Genomic DNA, 20,143 nt, shown 5'->3' with positions numbered 1-20,143 from the left:
CTAGCCCAGGAGGCCCCGCTGGGGGAACCCTACCCCGGGACCGATAGGCCATGGCAATAGTCGACCGAATCCACCGAGCCACAGTGACCTTGGAGGCCGCCAGACCCTTATGAGGTCCCTCGGGAACCACAAAAAGGGAGTCCAAGCGGCGAAATGGGGCAGTAACCGACAGGTACACCCTAAAGCACGGACAACATCCAGAGAATGGAGAGCGCGCTCCTTGGGGTTTGCCAGAGCGGGGCAAAAGGATGGCAGGACTATGTCCTCATTAAGGTGGAAGGCGGAAACCACCTTGGGCAAAAAGGAAGGGACAGGGCGCAGTACCACCTTGTCCTTGTGTAAGACCAAAAAGGGCTCTTTAGAGGAAAGGGCGGCCAGCTGTGATACCCTCCTGATAGAGGTGATGGCCACCAAAAAGACCACCTTCCAGGTGAGAAAGCTCAGGGAAATATTCCTCAGGGGGTCAAAAGGAGCCGCCTGGAGAGAAGACAGAACCAGGTTCAGATCCCAGGGGGAAGAGGAGGGACATACGGAGGGACCGAATGCGCCATACCCTGCAGGAAGGTCCTCACCGGACCTAGCAGAGTCGGAGAGCGCTGAAAGAAAATGGCCAGAGCGGAGACCTGACCCTTCAGAGAGCTCAGGGACATTCCCATCTCAAGACCCGACTGGAGAAAGGAGAGGACACCGGAACAGAGAAATGAAGGTGAAAAACGCCTATCTTCTCACAAAAGGCAAGAAAGGCCTTCCAGGTACGATAGTATATCCGGGAGGAAGCTGGTTTCCTGGCTTTGATCATGGTCTTCACAACAGAGTCCGAGAAGCCCCTCTTCTTCAAGATGGTAGTCTCAACAGCCACGCCGTTAAACTAAGTGGTTGTAAATTCTGGTGGAAGAGAGGTCCTTGAGACAGCAGGTCCTCCCTGAGAGGAAGAGGCCACGGAACGTCCGCCAGCATCCGAGTGACCTCCGAGAACCAGGCGCGGCAAGGCCAAACGGGAGCGATGAGGATGGTCGGGATTCCTTCTGCCGCGACACTGCGAAGAACCTTTGGGGGTAGAGGCAGTGGTGGGAAGACATAGAGGAGTGCGAAGTCTTGCCACGGAGACACCAGAGCATCCATCCCGTACGCCTCCGTATCCTGAACTCGGGCCAGGAACATGGTAACCTTGTTGTTGAGCCTGACGCCATCCAGTCCACGTCCGGGCGGCCCCAACGGCGACAGACGTCATCGAATACGTCCGGATGCAGAGACCACTCTCCCGGATCCACCCTGTTGCGGCTGATAAAGTCCGCCGTCCAGTTTTCAACCCCTGGGATGTATACTGCAGACAATATTGGAACGTGAGCCTCCGCCCACTGGAGGATCCTCTTCACCTCCTGCATCACCGGCCGGCTGCGGGTTCCGCCCTGATGATTGATGTAGGCCACGGCTGTGGCATTGTCCGACTGGATCCTTACCGGGAGACCCGTTAGGAGGGGGTCCAATGAGACAGAGAGAGGAAAATTGCTCTGAGCTCCAATATGTTGATCGGAAGGTGGGCTTCCACATCTGATTACACCCCCTGAACCGTCCGAGCCTGGAGAACGCCGCCCCAACCCAGGAGACTGGTATCTGTGGTGACGACTGTCCAGGAGATTGGGAGGAAGGATTTTCCCGAAGTCAGATTCTGAGGGGACAGCCACCACGAGAGGTTCATGCGAACCCGAGGAGGAAGGCAGATCCGAGAGTCCATACCCTTCGATGTCCTGTCCCAGAAAGACAGGATCGCCTGCTGCAGAGGCCGAGTGTGAAACTGGGCAAAGGGGACTGCCTCGAAGAAGGCCACCATAAGCCCCAGAACCTGCATGCACTCCCGGATGGAGAGACACGGGGAATGCAGAAGGCGAGACACTGACTCCCGTATCCATGAGAACTAGCAATCCGGGAGGAATACCCGGGCTGCAGTAGTGTCCATAATCATCCCCAGGAAGGTCACCCTCTGGGAAGGTTGGAGAGAGGACTTCGGGAAGTTGATCAGCCAGCCGAACTGTTGCAGAGTCTGAACAGTGATCCTGACGCTGTCTTCGGCCTGGGGACGAGAGGGAGCCTTTATCAGAATGTCGTCCAGGTAGGGCAGCAGAGATATGCCCCTGGTACGGAGAAGCGCCATGATCGGCGCCAAGATCTTTGTGAATACCCGCGGAGCTGTTGCCAACCCAAAGGGAAGGGCGACGCACTGATAATGACGGTTGCCAATGGCGAAGCGCAGGAACCTGTGGTGAGATTCTGCGATAGGGACATGCAGATAGGCGTCCCGGATGTCCACCGACGCGAGGAACTCCCCTGGAAGAGGAGAAGCAATAACTGAGCTGAGGGATTCCATCCGGAACCTCCGCACCCGCAGGGACTTGTTTAACAGCTTCAGGTCCAGGACCGGACGCACTGATCCCTCCTTATTTGAGGAAAGGAACGTTCCAGAGGTCTGGAAACTAATTCTATCTTGTAACCGGAAGTTAGAACGTGAGCCCTCCAGACATGCTGAAAGGAGAGCAGACGGCAACGCCACCGCAAGCGGTGGGGGGCGCCCCTTCAGGCGGAGGACTGCTTGGGAACTGCGGGGCGGGCAGAACTCCCCTGGAACTGTGCCCGCGGGCGCCAGGAAGGTTGAGGCTTAAAGGAAGGCTTCTTGCGGGAGTCCTGAGAGCCGCCGGAGGAGGGGGCTGTCGCAGACCTGGAGGAGGAGAAGCGCCGAAAGGACTGGTTTCTAGAGCCAGAGGGGCGAGCTCTGAAGGTGCGCTTGAATCTAGATTGGGGCAGGTGTGTACTCTTGCCCCCCGTAGCGTCAGAGATAATCTCATCCAGCTTACCCCAGAAGAGCCTGGAGCCCTCAAAGGGGAGGTTAGTGAGGGAGTGCTTGGAGGAAGCATCGGCGTCCCAGACCTTCAACCAGACCTCCCTGCGCTGCGTGACCGAGAGGGCCTAAATCCGCGCAAAGAGAGTGCTGACGTCCAATGAGGCCTCACAGAGGAATGTTGTCGCCTGGGACATCTGGAGGATGAAGTTTAGGGTGTCTGCAGAGGCATCCTGCTCCGCGAGGTCCTGATGATGGCGCTGCAACCACACCGAAAGCGCCCTGGCTACCCAGGCCGAGGCGAACACGGGCCGCAGACCTGTGCCCGCCAGAGAGAATCTGGCTTTGGAAAGAGTCCAAACGCCTGTCTACGGAGTCCTGTAGGGAGGACCCGTCCAGGACTGGTATTGCCGTATTCTTAGCCAATCTGGCCACCGGCGGGTCGACCTTAGGAGGAGAAGACCACTACTGCACGTTATCTGCCGGGAAAGGATAAAGAGTATCCATACACCTCGTAGCAGAAAAACTGTGATTAGGGTGTTCCCAAGCCTTAGAAAGGACCTTGGCGAACTCGCCATGAATGGGGATTGCCCCCCATGTAACTGCCTCCGGTTTTCTGGAATGGAAGAGGGGGAATTCCTGGCTACTAGTAGAAGGAGGTTCCCCCTGGATGTCAAAGGTGTCACGTACCGCCGTGACCAAGTCTGCCACCATGGTGGAGAGCTTAGGTGAGGGTTCCGGCTCCGTGTTCTCATCCGAGCCGGACCTTTCCCCTTCAGACCTGTAATCCCTGCGAGAGGGAGAGGCTGAACACGGCTCCAGGCGAGGGGGGAAGCAGAGTCATCCGAGGAGTGATGCTGCTGCGTACGCTGCCTCTTAACGGTCGAGCGTCCTCTGTGGGGGGCACTGGGAGGTGGAGCAGTGCTAACCACAGGCGGTGGATCAGTGGCCGCCATTCGTTCCATAAAGGCCATGGCCGCGCGCGAGACTTGGGCCAAGTCCGCGGCCACCCGAGCTATGGCAGAGGCCCAGGAGGGCTCCGCGGGCTCCGAAGGGGCGGAGGAGGAACTGGGCTGGTATGGTGGAGGGGGAGGTGTATGATCCTGTCCCGAGGCAATGCAAGAGTCACAGGAGCCTGTAACCGATAGTGGCAAGCAGCAGACCTTTCAGGATCCCAGTGGGACCTGAGGTGTCGCTTTAGATTTTTGGGGGGCCCCAGGTCTTGGCATGATGGCGGCAATCCCGGAGTCAGGGTCTCCTACAGCTTTGCGGAACACGATCTGTCCTACCGTGACCTGTGAGCATTCAAGCGTAGAGAGGCGATGAGGCAAAGCGGAAGCGCCGGAGCTGACGTGATAGGCTCCGCCCCCAGTCATGTCACATATTTTTTCGCGCGCGGGAACTATGACAAAAGGAAGACCCGGCTCCGAAAATGGCGCCCACCGCCAGAATGCAGGGAACAAGAAGGAATCCCTCCTCCCTCTCAACCAGCCGTCCCTCCCAGATCCACAGGTAAGCCCTAAAGAACCGTGTCACAGTGTGAGCACGGGGGAAGGGGGAGCTTGCAGGAGAGCCAATGTACTTATCTGAGTCCTGCAGTCTTCACCGTCTGTACCGGACCAGCAGGGGGTCACCTCTTCAGTCATCTGGCACAAGGAGTGGCAGTGCACTGGATAGAGGGCAGGACTAGGTGACCCCGGATCTGGTAGGCCACCGGAGCTGCAGGTCGAGCCCGGTTCCACTTATCTTCTGGGGGGAAAGGGAGGTAGCCGGGGACGGCCATTCGACTCTGGCGCTCGCTCCACTGAGAGACCAGGGACGCACCATGCGACCCTGCGTCCTCTGTTTAGAAAAAAAACTAACAGGAGAAGAAAAAACTACAGGGACAACCCTGCAGGAGTGTCACCTCCTTATCCGACACTAAGCTAAAACTGAGGTCCTCCTGTTGGAGCATGGGGGTATAGCCAGTGGAGGAGGAGCTGTTTTTTATTATTTGCATAGTGTCTCCTCCTAGGAATGGCCTAAGCTATACCCATGGTCTGTGTCCCCCAATGGAATGGGCGAGAAAACTACATTATCAAATATCTTTTAAATATATATTTCTCACATATTCTGTTAGATTATATTTAAAAGACTTTAGTGCTAGGTTCAAGTTTGTTCCTAAAGGTTATTCCTTACCTTCAGCCCTTTGGGACCTGGAATTCCTTTCTGCCCCCTAAGTCCAGGAATACCCTAGGAGTAAATACAGATATAACTAAGAATTAGGAACTTGTTCACTAAAAGATAGTCCTCTTTTTATTACTCACATATGGTCCTCTTGGTCCTGGGGGGCCCTCAGGTCCTCGTCGTCCCTTTGCACCCTGTAAAATTTGTCCAAATTTGTTACAATAACAAACAGGGGAATGGTAGAAGACAGCAAAAGCCCATTAAAGGGGTTGTCCGGGTTCAGAGCTGAACCCAGACATACCTCCATTTTCACCCCGGCAGCCCCCCTGACATGAGCATCGGAGCAGTTCATGCTCCGATGCTCTCCTTTGCCCTGCGCTTAATTGCGCAGGGCAAAGGCATTTTTTTGGAGATCCGGTGACGTACCGGGGCTCTCCATGGAGCCCGGTGACGTCACCGGCACTGATGGGCGGGATTTAGCGCTGCTCTAGCCAGTAAAACGGCTAGGGCTGCAGTAAAGCCCGCCCATCAGAGCCGATGACGTCACCGAACACACTGCCAGGCAGAAGTTTCCGTCCGGCAGTGTGTTATTGTAAATAAAAGATCGCTTGCCCTGTGTGATTTAGCGCAGGGCAAGGGAGCGCATCGGAGCAGGAGATGTTCCGATGCTAGCCCAAGGTGGCTGCCTGGGTGAAAATAAGGGTATGTCCGGGTTCAGCTCTGAACCAGGACAACCCCTTTAACTCGAGACAAAGCTACATCTTTAAAAGGAACCTGTCACAATGAAAATGCAATGTAAGCTACAGGCTATAAAGGAAGAGGAACTGAGCAGATTGATATATAGTTTTATGGGAAAAGATTCAGTAAAACTTGTAATTTATTCAATGAAATTCCTGCTCATTCTGGGCTTTGAAGTCCAGGAGGCGGTCCTATCAGTGATTGACAGCCTTCCCTCTATGACTGTGTATACAGAGATAGCTCTCAATCACTGATAGGTTTCTGAGATTTTTATATTGATGACCTATCCTCAGGACAAGTCATTAATATTATATTAGCATGGCCTGACTGCAAAGCACAGAGAACGCTGGGACCTCTCCCCAGTCCCTTGTATGGGACAGAGCTGCAAGAACCAGGCTTGGCCACTACACAGTGGATGGTGCTATGTCTGGTTACGGTATACATAGAGGTGTCAATTTCTTTAAATAACAATGTGGATACTACAGACTTGATTACATACTCGGATCCAGGGACATATTATCCCTTTTGGGACAAGAATTAGTTTATTTTCCCTACCTTGAGACCATGAGCTCCCCGTGTTGGTCTTGGACCTGCTTTCCCTCTTTTACCCTAAAAGTATTAGAATAAAAGCACTATTGTTATTATCAGATACAGATTTAATACTTGCAAGAAACACGTAAATGCAGAAAAAGCACAAAAAATTTAAAGAAAAAAAAAATTCCACTATGTCCTCCATTGATCTCCTCCTTTCCTTTGATCCTGTTTTTTCTCTGTGTCCAAGCATGAATAATATACAAGGATTAATTATGCAGTCTTTTAAAAGGGTTTTACAAGACTTTAAAGGGACTCTGTCACCACTTTCTAACCCCCCCTTTTAAAAGTATTGTTCTCTCCATGGCGCCCTTGTGATTACAAAGGTGTTGTTATAACATAAATTCGCCGTCTCGTTTTGATAAAAATACCTTTTATCTAACCTGTCAATCTTGTGGATAAGGTGCCCAGGGCGTTTCTGAAGCTCTGAAGCTGCCGCCCGCCGCCGCCGTTGGTGCCCAGCTCCTCCCCTAATCCTTTCAGCGCCGCCTGAATGTAAAGAAATCCGCCTCCGGCTCCGGCTCTCGCTCAGTGCCCCCTCCTCCTTTTCAAAGATCCTGCGCGTGCGCACAGGCCTGTGCCTGATGCGCCCCCGTGCGGACATTTAGAATCAGCCTCATTGAGCGAAGTGCGCATGCGCGCACTTCGCTCAACCTCCTCATAATACGAGCACAGGCCTGTGCGCACGCGCGGGATCTTTGAAAAGGAGGAGGGGGCACTGAGCGAGAGCCGGAGGCGGAGGCGGATTTCTTTACATTCAGGCGGCGCTGAAAGGATCAGGGGAGGAGCTGGGCACCAACGGCGGCGGGCGGCAGCTTCAGAGCTTCAGAAACGCCCTGGGCACCTTATCCACAAGATTGACAGGTTAGATAAAAGGTATTTTTATCAAAACGAGACGGCGAATTTATGTTATAACAACACCTTTGTAATCACAAGGGCGCCATGGAGAGAACAATACTTTTAAAAGGGGGGGTTAGAAAGTGGTGACAGAGTCCCTTTAATACTGATGACCTATCCTCTGGATAGGTCATCAATATCTGATTAGTGGAGGTCCAAAACACGGGACCCCCGCCGATGAGCTTTTTGAGAAGGTACTGGAGCCGCTACCTTCTCCATGCTCACCAAGCACAGTGCCGTACATTGTATAGCGGCCGTGCTTGGTATCACAGCTCAGCCCCATTCACCTCCATAGGGCTGAGCTGTGCCTAGGTCATGGGACCGATGAACGTGTCATCACACAGCCTAGGAAAAGCTGAGAGAAAAAGCTGATTGGCAGAGATTTCAGGTGTCGGACCCCCACCGATCAGATACTGATCACATATCCTGAGGATAAGTCATCAGTATAAAAATCTTGGAAAAACCCTTTACCGCAAGGCATTTTTAATTTTTTCATCTTTTTGGTAGATACCTTCCTGCCAGGACTTCCAGGAGTGCCAGGACGTCCATTTTTCCCCCCGTCACCCTGAAAGAAACGATCACAGTCAGCCATTGCTCCATAATCTATAACCTGTGTAAAATCTTTCTTGGAATTCACTGTGCGTTTGCCAAAGCAAAATATTAACTGCAATGATAAAAAGAAGAAGCTACAGAAAAGCAGGCATATCATAGAAGAGAGAAAAGGATGGATATGAATTAAAGAAACATATGGGTACGATGCGAATAGTACAATGAAGCACAAATCATTGCAGATAGAAAAAGACTGATAATGGCCATATGGTGTTTGGTAGAGGGGCTTTAGTACAAAAGCATATATTGGAAATGGCAAACCCCATGACAGACCCCATTATAAGTCAGTAGGAACCACGGATATTAGTTGAGCTCCATTATAGACAGAAACCATGATGGCTGCATTAACAAACCAAGTGTGGCGATTCTCCTCAGTTTACTAAACATAAGCAATACCTTCACGCCCTTCTGTCCAGGTCTTCCTTCATGGCCAGGGTTTCCAGGGGGTCCCTAGGAGACAGATAAAGAGTAATACAGTTATATATCTCCTTATTCACTGCATGAAAAGTCACTGAAGCAGTCTAAGGGTGGTATTACACTGCCAGATCTTCAGGCAGTGCAAGTGCCGATGGATGATAACCATTCATGGGTGCTCCTTTGCACTCCTGAACATAAATGCATAACGGCATAGGCAGGTTTAGGGTAGGACCCGACTGAACTGAGACCACCTTGTCGCTTGGTAGGTGGGCTTAGATGTGTTTTGATCAAAACGTATTGACCAAGTGTCTCAGATTTTATCAAGAGAGTGAGGGCTTAGTCCATATGGTATGCTTGCACCTATTATTATAGTGCATTATTCTCTGTGATTATATATATATATATATATATATATATATGTAGCCATGTACACCTGCGGCATTCATTATCATATCGTGCAGGATGTTCTATACATTTTTTCTGTGATTTGCTCGTTTGCACCGGCCTGATAACATAGGCCGATACAAACTTTAAGTGACAGAGGAATGATCGTTCCTCCCTCATCCTGTTCTATAAATAATCGGCAGCACATCCTTGATTACACAGCGAGATGTGCTGATGATTATCGGGCATCTTTAATCCTGATGAATGATGCCAATCGGCCGATGAACAAGCATTTGCTGATCAGCTGCTCGGTTATACTGGCCGGTCATCGGAAACGAGCGTTCATATTCCCGATAATTGACCCAAAATTGTACAGTCTGTCACTAATAATTATCATATTTAATCCCAATTAACGCTGTATTAGATTAAGCAGGCGATTGTTGGGAGGGAAGCGTTCCTTCCCGGCAATTGCCTACTTGCTAGCCAAGGAGAGCGCTACCATTACATTACATGGCACGATCTGCCGCCAGAAAGCAAATATTTCTAATCCTGTTGAAAGAATTGGATTGCCTGAGGAATGTTTGCATGTTCATCAGGTAATTAGCGGTAGTATTACATTGCCAGATCATCGCCAGCGGGCATTATTATAAACACGCATTAGCGATGATCTGGCAGACTATCTACCAGTATAACATTTAGGCAACTTTCTAGGAATCTGCACTGATGTTTGCAGTCTCCTGGGATTTCCAATTACTGTGATGTGATTCTGTAAGTTGTCTTATCAGTGGGAAATACCCAGGTATGTATCTAGTAATGTGCACTAGGCAGAGGCGGCTCTTCCATTAGGCTACTTAGGCCGACGCCTAAGGCTTCGCGCTGGTGGGGGCCTCACTCTGGCTCCCACCCGCACCTGACACCACCGCAATTTTATTGGCTGCTTCCAGACCTGCAGACGAGTGCTTTAAGTAAAGTAACTTCTTAAGAAGAGAGCCGCCGCAGCCAGGCCGCTCGAACCCCTCTGCTTGTCACCGCCACTTCTGTGAGAAGGTCTGACAGACGTCCTTTTCTACCTCTTGCATGATGTTCTTTGTTTTGGTTTCACTTTGTCATCTCATTTCCTTCTCCCAGGTGTCACCTATTTAGACTAATCCTCTTTCCTTTACAGGGAGTGCAGAATTATTAGGCAAGTTGTATTTTTGAGGATTAATTTTATTATTGAACAACAACCATGTTCTCAATGAACCCAAAAAACTCATTAATATCAAAGCTGAATATTTTTGGAAGTAGTTTTTAGTTTGTTTTTAGTTTTAGCTATTTTAGGGGGATATCTGTGTGTGCAGGTGACTATTACTGTGCATAATTATTAGGCAACTTAACAAAAAACTAATATATACCCATTTCAATTATTTATTTTTACCAGTGAAACCAATATAACATCTCAACATTCACAAATATACATTTCTGACATTCAAAAACAAAACAAAAACAAATCAGTGACCAATATAGCCACCTTTCTTTGCAAGGACACTCAAAAGCCTGCCATCCATGGATTCTGTCAGTGTTTTGATCTGTTCACCATCAACATTGCGTGCAGCAGCAACCACAGCCTCCCAGACACTGTTCAGAGAGGTGTACTGTTTTCCCTCCTTGTAAATCTCACATTTGATGATGGACCACAGGTTCTCAATGGGGTTCAGATCAGGTGAACAAGGAGGCCATGTCATTAGATTTTCTTCTTTTATACCCTTTCTTGCCAGCCACGCTGTGGAGTACTTGGACGCGTGTGATGGAGCATTGTCCTGCATGAAAATCATGTTTTTCTTGAAGGATGCAGACTTCTTCCTGTACCACTGCTTGAAGAAGGTGTCTTTCAGAAACTGGCAGTAGGACTGGGAGTTGAGCTTGACTCCATCCTCAACCCGAAAAGGCCCCACAAGCTCATCTTTAATAATACCAGCCCAAACCAGTACTCCACCTCCATCTTGCTGGCGTCTGAGGCGGACTGGAGCTCTCTGCCCTTTACCAATCCAGCCACGGGCCCATCCATCTGGCCCATCAAGACTCACTCTCATTTCATCAGTCCATAAAACCTTAGAAAAATCAGTCTTGAGATATTTCTTGGCCCAGTCTTGACGTTTCAGCTTGTGTGTCTTGTTCAGTGGTGGTCGTCTTTCAGCCTTTCTTACCTTGGCCATGTCTCTGAGTATTGCACACCTTGTGCTTTTGGGCACTCCAGTGATGTTGCAGCTCTGAAATATGGCCAAACTGGTGGCAAGTGGCATCTTGGCAGCTGCACGCTTGACTTTTCTCAGTTCATGGGCAGTTATTTTGCGCCTTGGTTTTTCCACACGCTTCTTGCGACCCTGTTGACTATTTTGAATGAAACGCTTGATTGTTCGATGATCACGCTTCAGAAGCTTTGCAATTTTAAGAGTGCTGCATCCCTCTGCAAGATATCTCACTATTTTTGACTTTTCTGAGCCTGTCAAGTCCTTCTTTTGACCCATTTTGCCAAAGGAAAGGAAGTTGCCTAATAATTATGCACACCTAATATAGGGTGTTGATGTCATTAGACCACACCCCTTCTCATTACAGAGATGCACATCACCTAATATGCTTAATTGGTAGTAGGCTTTCGAGCCTATACAGCTTGGAGCAAGACAACATGCATAAAGAGGATGATGTGGTCAAAATACTCATTTGCCTAATAATTCTGCACTCCCTGTATATTTCCTCCCATACTGCCTCACTTTGCGGTTTATACTACTTCCTGGATTGAAGTTTTTACTGCTGGAGACTTCTGTTGCTGCTTGTTCAGAAAGTCCTTTCATGTATTGTGTTTCCTTGCTGGCTTGATTCTAGGTGACCCTGACTCCCTCCGTATTAAGTGCAGGGAGCCGGTATTCGTGTCCCCTCACTATTATAGGGTTTTCAGGTGTAACACAGTCTAGGTACGTAGGCATGCAATCGTCTACCTCTGAGACCCTTGTATGTGCTTAGCAGTCAGGGTGAGCTCTTAGGGTTTTATAGTGGTCACCTTTATGCTCCTTAGTTTGGGATCAAGCCAGTCGGATGTTTATTCATAACTTCCAGCTATCTGCAACATCATCCGTGACATTCATCCGTGACATTATAAGCCGCCATTACCGTCTTAAGCATGGATCCGGTTTCAGCCTTGATTGACCGCATGCAAGGTCTTTCACTGGAGGTAGCAGGTCTCCGTAAAACTGTGTCTCAGTTTCAGGTGAACGGTTATGCTTGCGTTCATAGAGTTTGTTCCGAGCCTAAGATCTCGCTTCCGGATACGTTCTCCGGGGGTAGTGAGAATTTTGTTCGCTTTAGAGAGGCTTGCAAACTCCATTTTCGCCTACTTCCCCATTCCTCTGGTGATGAGGAGCAGAGGGTGGGGATCATCATCTCGCTGCTCAGGGATAACGCTCAGTCTTGGGCCTTTTCGCTGCCGGTGGGGGCACGGCCCCTCCGATCGGTGGATGAATTTTTTGTAGCCCTGGGGCAGATATATGATGACCCGGATCGTATTGCTCTGGCTGAATCTAAACTGCGTCTTTTATGCCAAGGTAAACAGTCCGCAGAGATATATTGTTCTGAATTTCGGAGATGGGCAGCTGATACTGTTTGGAACGATGCTGCACTCCAAAGTCAATTTTGCCATGGTCTTTCGGAGGGATTGAAAGATGCATTTGCTTTTCATGAGAGACCTGCCTCGTTGGAGTCTGCCATGTCTCTAGCTGTTCGTATTGACAGGCGTCTTAGAGAGAGAGGAGAGACCACTCCTTCCTGTCATATTCAGTCCAAGGACAGTGGGGCGGTCTCATTCAGTGCGCAGGGGCCTCAGTCTCTCTCAATCCCCTCTGAGGAGGAGGCCATGCAGCTGGGTTTGCTTGCCTCTGATAGTAGAGGATTCAGCTTTCAGAGGAGGGTTTGTTTCTGTTGTGGGGGTATAAATCATTTGGCTAATGTTTGCACCTCTAGGAGATTCAGGGAGTTTTCTGAGGGTAATAAAGAAACACAAAGAAAAAACCCTCTAAAAACATTACATTTGCTACTATTGGCAAGGTTGATGCAGAAATTGAAGGTTTGCCGTTTGCTTGTAGAACATTGCTTGTGAGATTTTTGTAGATAGTGGAGCAGCTGTCAATCTCATTGATAATCAATTTGCTATAACACATGGTTTTCAGGTATGCACTTTGGGAAAGGACATACTTGTTTTTGCTATTGATTCCGCTCTACTTTCTCAAAAATCGTTAAAGGGCATAGTTCACAATATCCGTTTGACTGTGGGTGATGCTCATGTTGAGGATGTGTCATGTTTCGTCCTAAGCGGATTACCTACTCCTCTGGTCTTGGGGCTAACCTGGCTCACTAAACATAACCCCACCATTGATTGGCAGGCGAGGCAAATAAATGGTTGGAGTGACTTTTGCAGAGAGAATTGCCTCTCGACGTCTCTTTCAGAGGATTCTACCAAGACTGTACCATCTTTTCTCTCTGAATTTTCGGATGTGTTTTCCGAGAGTGGTGTCCAGGAGCTGCCCCCTCACCGGGAGTACGATTGCCCTATTAATCTCATCCCAGGTGCCAAGCTGCCAAAATCACGTTTATACAATCTCTCCCAACCTGAAAGAGTCGCTATGCGTACTTAAATCTCTGAGAGCATGAGAAAGGGACACATCCGACCCTCGAAGTCACCTGTTGCTGCTGTTTTTTTTTTTGTTAAGAAAAAAGATGGTTCTTTAAGACCTTGTCTGGATTTCAGGGAGCTGAACTGTATCACAATTCGTGACCCATATCCGCTTCCTCTGATCCCGGACCTGTTTAACCAGATTGTTGGGGCTAAAGTTTTTTCTAAGTTGGATTTAAGAGGGGCATACAACCTAGTCAGGGTCAGGGAAGAGGACGAATGGAAGACGGCCTTCAATACCCCTGAGGGTCATTTAGAGAATTTGGTTATGCCCTTTGGTTTGATGAATGCTCCGGCCGTCTTCCAACATTTTGTGAACAGCATTTTTTATCATTTAATGGGGAAATTTGTACTGGTGTGTCTAGATGACATTTTGATTTTTTCTCCTGATTTCAAAACTCATAGGGACCACCTACGTCAGGTCTTGCTCATTCTGCGGGAGAATAAATTGTACGCTAAACTGGAAAAATGTGTGTTTGCGGTTCTGGAGATTCAATTTCTTGGTTTTCTTCTCTCCGCTTCTGGTTTTCGCATGGACCCTGAGAAGGTCCGCCCTGTGCTTGACTGGGAGCTTCCTGAGAATCAGAAGGCGCTGATGTGGTTTTTGGGTTTTGCTAATTATTACAGAAAGTTCATTTTGAATTATTCCTCTGTTGTTAAGCCACTCACTGATATGACTAAAAAGGGGGTAGATTTTTCCTCCTGGTCGGTAGATGCGCTTAAAGGGACACTGTCAGGCCTCCTGAGCATATTTAGATCTTTATATGCCCTCCTAGGTCTTGTAATAAGTTTCCCATTCATATAAGTATTATCCCTGTGCGCATTGTAAAACGTGAAAAATAATCTTTATAATCACCTGTCAATCAACTGTCCTTTGTGCCCAAGGGGCGTTCTTTGCGCCGCATTTGTGCCCAGCCGCACCCCAACTGCCGAATCCTTAGAGACGCCCATCTCATTAGAATTCACTTCGCTGGGCGGTATTTTTCGGTCCCCGACATTCGGAGATCCCGCGCATGCCCAATACGAAGTTACGGCAGGCGCAGTTACGCAGGCGCAGAATGGAGAGGCTAAAGCGGCCTCATAGAAACATAGGGGACGCAGGCGCGATGTGATCCCAGGCGAGCGAGGGAGCCGGGCGCATGCACAGATAATGCTATTGAGGCCGATGACCGTAACTTCGTATTGGGCATGCGCGGGATCTCCGAATGCCGGGGACAGGAAAATACCGTCCAGCGAAGTGAATTCTAATGAGATGGGCGTCTAAGGATCCGGCAGTTGGGGCACGGCTGGGCACAAATGCGGCGCAAAGAACGCCCCTTGGGCACAAAGGACAGTTGATTGACAGGTGATTATAAAGAATATTTTTCACGTTTTACAATGCGCACAGGGATAATACTTATGTGAATTGGAAACTTATTACAAGACCTAAGAGGGCATATAAAGATCTAAATATGCTCAGGAGGCCTGACAGTGTCCCTTTAAGGCCTTTTCTAGTATCAAAGAGAGTTTTGCTTCCGCTCCCATTTTGGTACAACCTGATGTCTCTCTACCTTTTATTGTTGAGGTGGACGCTTCTGAGGTGGGTGTGGGTGCGGTCTTATCTCAGGGTCCCTCTCCTGCCAAATGGCGACCGTGTGTCTTTTTCTCAAGGAAACTCTCCTCCGCAGAGAGAAATTACGATGTGGGAGATAGGGAGTTGTTGGCCATCAAATTAGCTTTTGAGGAATGGCGCCATTGGCTAGAGGGAGCCAAACACCCTATTACCGTGTTTACCGACCATAAGAATCTGGCCTACTTGGAATCAGCCAAGCGTCTGAACCCGAGACAGGCCAGATGGTCTTTATTCTTTTCTAGTTTTAATTTTGTTGTCACGTTCCGCCCTGGGGTTAAAAATGTGAAGGCGGATGCCCTGTCACGTTGTTTTCCGGGAGGGGAAAACTTTGAAGACTCGGGTCCCATTTTGGCTGAAGGGGTGGTCGTCTCTGCTCTTTATCATGATTTGGAGGCAGAGGTTCAGGCAGCCCAGGCAGAGGCTCCTGATCTTTGTCCTCCTGGGAGGTTGTTTGTGCCTCTCGCTTTACGACACAAGGTTTTTAAGGAGCACCACGATACTGTCCTTGCTGGGCATCCGGGGAGTAGAGCCACAGTAGATCTCATTGCTCGGAGATTCTGGTGGCCGGCTCTTCGTAAGATGGTTGAGGGTTTTGTGACAGCCTGCGAGACCAGCGCTCGTGCCAAGGTCCCTCATTCACGGCCATCGGGTTCTCTCCTCCCGTTACCCATTCCTTCCCGTCCTTGGACGCATCTGTCCATGGACTTCATTACGGACCTACCTAGTTCCGCGGGGAAGACCGGGATTCTGGTGGTAGTCGACCGTTTTAGCAAAATGGCGCATTTCATTCCCTTTCCTGGGTTACCCAATGCTAAGACGTTGGCGCAAGCGTTTGTTAATCACATTGTTAAATTGCATGGCATTCCTTCAGACATTGTTTCTGATAGGGGCACACAATTTGTTTCCAGATTCTGGAAGGCCTTCTGTTCTCGCTTGGGGATTCAGTTGTCATTTTCTTCTGCTTTTCACCCGCAGTCGAATGGTCATACCGAACGCGCCAATCAGAATCTGGAGACATATCTGCGCTGTTTTGTGGCGGAGAATCAGGAGGATTGGTGTTCTTTTTTGTCCCTTGCTGAGTTTGCTTTAAATAACCGTCGCCAGGAGTCCTCTGATAAGTCACCATTTTTTGGTGCATATGGGTTTCATCCACAGTTTCGGACATTCTCTGGAGAGGGGTCTTCTGGTTTACCTGATGAGGAGAGATTTTCATCGTCTTTGTCATTTATTTGGCAAAAGATTCAGGGTAATCTGAAGAGGATGAGTGAGAGATATAAGCGTGTGGCAGATAAGAGACGTGTGCCTGGTCCGGACCTGAATGTGGGTGATCTGGTGTGGTTGTCTACAAAGAATATCAAACTGAAGGTTCCCTCCTGGAAGTTGGGTCCTAAGTTTATTGGGCCTTACAAGATCTTGTCCGTCATCAATCCCGTTGCCTTCCGTCTTGATCTTCCTCAGACTTGGAAGATCCATAATGTTTTTCATAGGTCCCTATTAAAACCTTATGTCCAACCCACTGTACCCTCCTCTTTGCCTCCTCCTCCGATTTTTGTTGATGGTAATCTTGAATTCCAGGTCTCAAGGATTGTGGATTCTCGCATTATCGCGTTCTCTCTAATACCTTGTTCATTGGGAGGGTTATGGTCCTGAGGAGAGGATGTGGGTCCCAGTGGCGGACATTAAGGCCACTCGTCTCATCAAGGCTTTCCATAGGTCTTATCCTGAGAAGGTGGGTTCTGAGTGTCCGGAGTCCACCCGTAGAGGGAGGGGTACTGTCACCGCCACTTCTGTGAGAAGGGTTAGTTTGGGATCAAGCAGTCGGATGTTTATTCATAACTTCCAGCTATCTGCAACATCATCCGTGACATTCATCCGTGACATTATAAACCGCCATTACCGTCTTAAGCATGGATCCGGTTTCAGCCTTGATTGACCGCATGCAAGGTCTTTCACTGGAGGTAGCAGATCTCCGTAAAACTGTGTCTCAGTTTCAGGTGAACGGTTATGCTTGCGTTCATGGAGTTTGTTCCGAGCCTAAGATCTTTCTTCCGGATACGTTCTCCGGGGGTAGTGAGAATTTTGTTCGCTTTAGAGAGGCTTGCAAACTCCATTTTCGCCTACTTCCCCATTCCTCTGGTGATGAGGAGCAGAGGGTGGGGATCATCATCTCGCTGCTCAGGGATAACGCTCAGTCTTGGGCCTTTTCGCTGCCGGTGGGGGCACGGCCCCTCCGATCGGTGGATGAATTTTTTGTAGCCCTGGGGCAGATACAGTGGGATGCGAAAGTTTGGGCAACCTTGTTAATCGTCATGATTTTCCTGTATAAATCGTTGGTTGTTACGATAAAAAATGTCAGTTAAATATATCATATAGGAGACAACCACACAGTGATATTTGAGAAGTGAAATGAAGTTTATTGGATTTACAGAAAGTGTGCTATAATTGTTTAAACAAAATTAGGCAGGTGCATAAATTTGGGCACCACAAAATTGAAATGAAATCAATATTTAGTAGATCCTCTCCTTTTGTAGAAATTACAGCCTCTAAACGCTTCCTGTAGGTTCCAATGAGAGTCTGGATTCTGGTTGAAGGTATTTTGGACCATTCCTCTTTACAAAACATCTTTAGTTCATTCAGGTTTGATGGCTTCCGAGCATGGACAGCTCTCTTTAAGTCACACCACAGATTTTCAATTATATTCAGGTCTGGGGACTGAGATGGCCATTCCAGAACATTGTACTTGTTCCTCTGCATAAATGCCTTAGTGGATTTTGAGCAGTGTTTAGGGTCGTTGTCTTGTTGAAAGATCCAGCCTCGGCGCAGCTTCAGCTTTGTCACTGATTCCTGGACATTGGTCTCCAGAATCTGCTGATATTGACTGGAATCCATGCGTCCCTCAACTTTGACAAGATTCCCAGTCCCTGCACTGGCCACACAGCCCCACAGCATGATGGAACCACCACCATATTTTACTGTAGGTAGCAGGTGTTTTTCTTGGAATGCTGTGTTCTTTTTCCTCCATGCATAACGCCCCTTGTTATGGCCAAATAACTCAATTTTAGTTTCATCAGTCCACAGCACCTTATTCCAAAATGAAGCTGGCTTGTCCAAATGTGCTTTAGCCCACCTCAAGCGGCACTTTTTATGCTGTGGGAAGAGAAAAGGCTTCCTCTGCATCACTCTCGCATACAGCATCTCCTTGTGTAAAGTGTGCCGAATGGTTGAACGATGCACAGTGACTCCATCCGCAGCAAGATGATGTTGTAAGTCTTTGGTGCTGGTCTGTGGGTTGACTCTGACTGTTCTCACCAGTCGCTTCTGTCTATCCGAGATTTTTCTTGGTCTGCCACTTCAAGCCTTGACTTGAACTGAGCCTGTCGTCTTCCATTTCCTCAATATGTTCCTAACTGTGGAAACAGACAGCTGAAATCTCTGAGACAGCTTTCTGTATCCTTCCCCTAAACCATGATGGTGAACAATCTTTGTCTTCAGGTCATTTGAGAGTTGTTTTGAGACCCCCATGTTGCTAATCTTCAGAAAAAATTAAAAGAGTAGGGAAACTTAAAATTGACCCCCTTAAATACTCTTTCTCATAATTGGATTCACCTGTGTATGTAGGTCAGGGGTCACTGAGCTTACCAAGCCAATTTGAGTTCCAATAATTAGTTCTAAAGGTTTTGGAATCAATAAAATGACAACAGTGCCCAAATTTATGCACCTGCCTAATTTTGTTTAAACAATTACAGCACACTTTCTGTAAATCCAATAAACTTCATTTCACTTCTCAAATATCACTGTGTGTGTCTCCTATATGATATATTTAACTGACATTTTTTATCGTAACAACCAACGATTTATACAGGAAAATCATGACGATTAACAAGGTTGCCCAAACTTTCGCATCCCACTGTATATGATGACCCGGATCGTATTGCTCTGGCTGAATCTAAACTGCGTCTTCTATGCCAAGGTAAACAGTCCGCAGAGATATATTGTTCTGAATTTCGGAGATGGGCAGCTGATACTGTTTGGAACGATGCTGCACTCCAAAGTCAATTTTGCCATGGTCTTTCGGAGGGATTGAAAGATGCATTTGCTTTTCATGAGAGACCTGCCTCGTTGGAGTCTGCCATGTCTCTAGCTGTTCGTATTGACAGGCGTCTTAGAGAGAGAGGAGAGACCACTCCTTCCTGTCATATTCAGTCCAAGGACAGTGGGACGGTCTCATTCAGTGCGCAGGGGCCTCAGTCTCTCTCAATCCCCTCTGAGGAGGAGGCCATGCAGCTGGGTTTGCTTGCCTCTGATAGTAGAGGATTCAGCTTTCAGAGGAGGGTTTGTTTCTGTTGTGGGGGTATAAATCATTTGGCTAATGTTTGCCCCTCTAGGAGATTCAGGGAGTTTTCTGAGGGTAATAAAGAAACACAAAGAAAAAACCCTCTAAAAACTTTCCATTTGCTACTATTGGCAAGGTTGATGCAGAAATTGAAGGTTTGCCGTTTGCTTGTAGAACATTGCTTGTGAGATTTTTGTAGATAGTGGAGCAGCTGTCAATCTTATTGATAATCAATTTGCTATAACACATGGTTTTCAGGTATGCACTTTGGGAAAGGACATACCTGTTTTTGCTATAGATTCCGCTCCACTTTCTCAAAAATCGTTAAAGGGCATAGTTCACAATATCCGTTTGACTGTGGGTGATGCTCATGTTGAGGATGTGTCATGTTTCGTCCTAAGTGGATTACCTACTCCTCTGGTCTTGGGGCTACCCTGGCTCACTAAACATAACCCCACCATTGATTGGCAGGCGAGGCAAATAAATGGTTGGAGTGACTTTTGCAGAGAGAATTGCCTCTCGACGTCTCTTTCAGAGGTTTCTACCAAGACTGTACCATCTTTTCTCTCTGAATTTTCGGATGTGTTTTCCGAGAGTGGTGTCCAGGAGCTGCCCCCTCACCGGGAGTACGATTGCCCTATTAATCTCATCCCAGGTGCCAAGCTGCCAAAATCACGTTTATACAATCTCTCCCAACCTGAAAGAGTCGCTATGCGTACTTATATCTCTGAGAGCATTAGAAAGGAACACATCCGACCCTCGAAGTCACCTGTTGCCGCTGGGTTTTTTTTTGTTAAGAAAAAAGATGGTTCTTTAAGACCTTGTCTGGATTTCAGGGAGCTGAACTGTATCACAATTCGT

General features: G+C 48.3%; 1 protein-coding gene across 1 annotated transcript in view; it reads right to left on the bottom strand.

The window, feature by feature from the left end:
• The window catches only part of LOC120977696 (collagen alpha-1(I) chain-like), a 161,720-nt gene that overhangs the window by 60,667 nt on the left and 80,910 nt on the right, over positions 1-20,143 (bottom strand). The window contains exons 48-52 of the mRNA XM_040405749.1: positions 8,231-8,284; positions 7,737-7,790; positions 6,293-6,346; positions 5,140-5,193; positions 5,012-5,065 (exon numbers count right to left, since the gene is read on the bottom strand). Coding sequence (XP_040261683.1) covers positions 5,012-5,065; positions 5,140-5,193; positions 6,293-6,346; positions 7,737-7,790; positions 8,231-8,284 — 270 coding nt within the window. The remainder of the gene's footprint in view (positions 1-5,011; positions 5,066-5,139; positions 5,194-6,292; positions 6,347-7,736; positions 7,791-8,230; positions 8,285-20,143) is intronic.

Source organism: Bufo bufo, chromosome 8, assembly GCF_905171765.1.
Source record: "Bufo bufo chromosome 8, aBufBuf1.1, whole genome shotgun sequence".
Lineage (NCBI taxonomy): Eukaryota > Metazoa > Chordata > Amphibia > Anura > Bufonidae > Bufo > Bufo bufo.
This window is presented reverse-complemented; position numbering and strand designations above follow the sequence as displayed.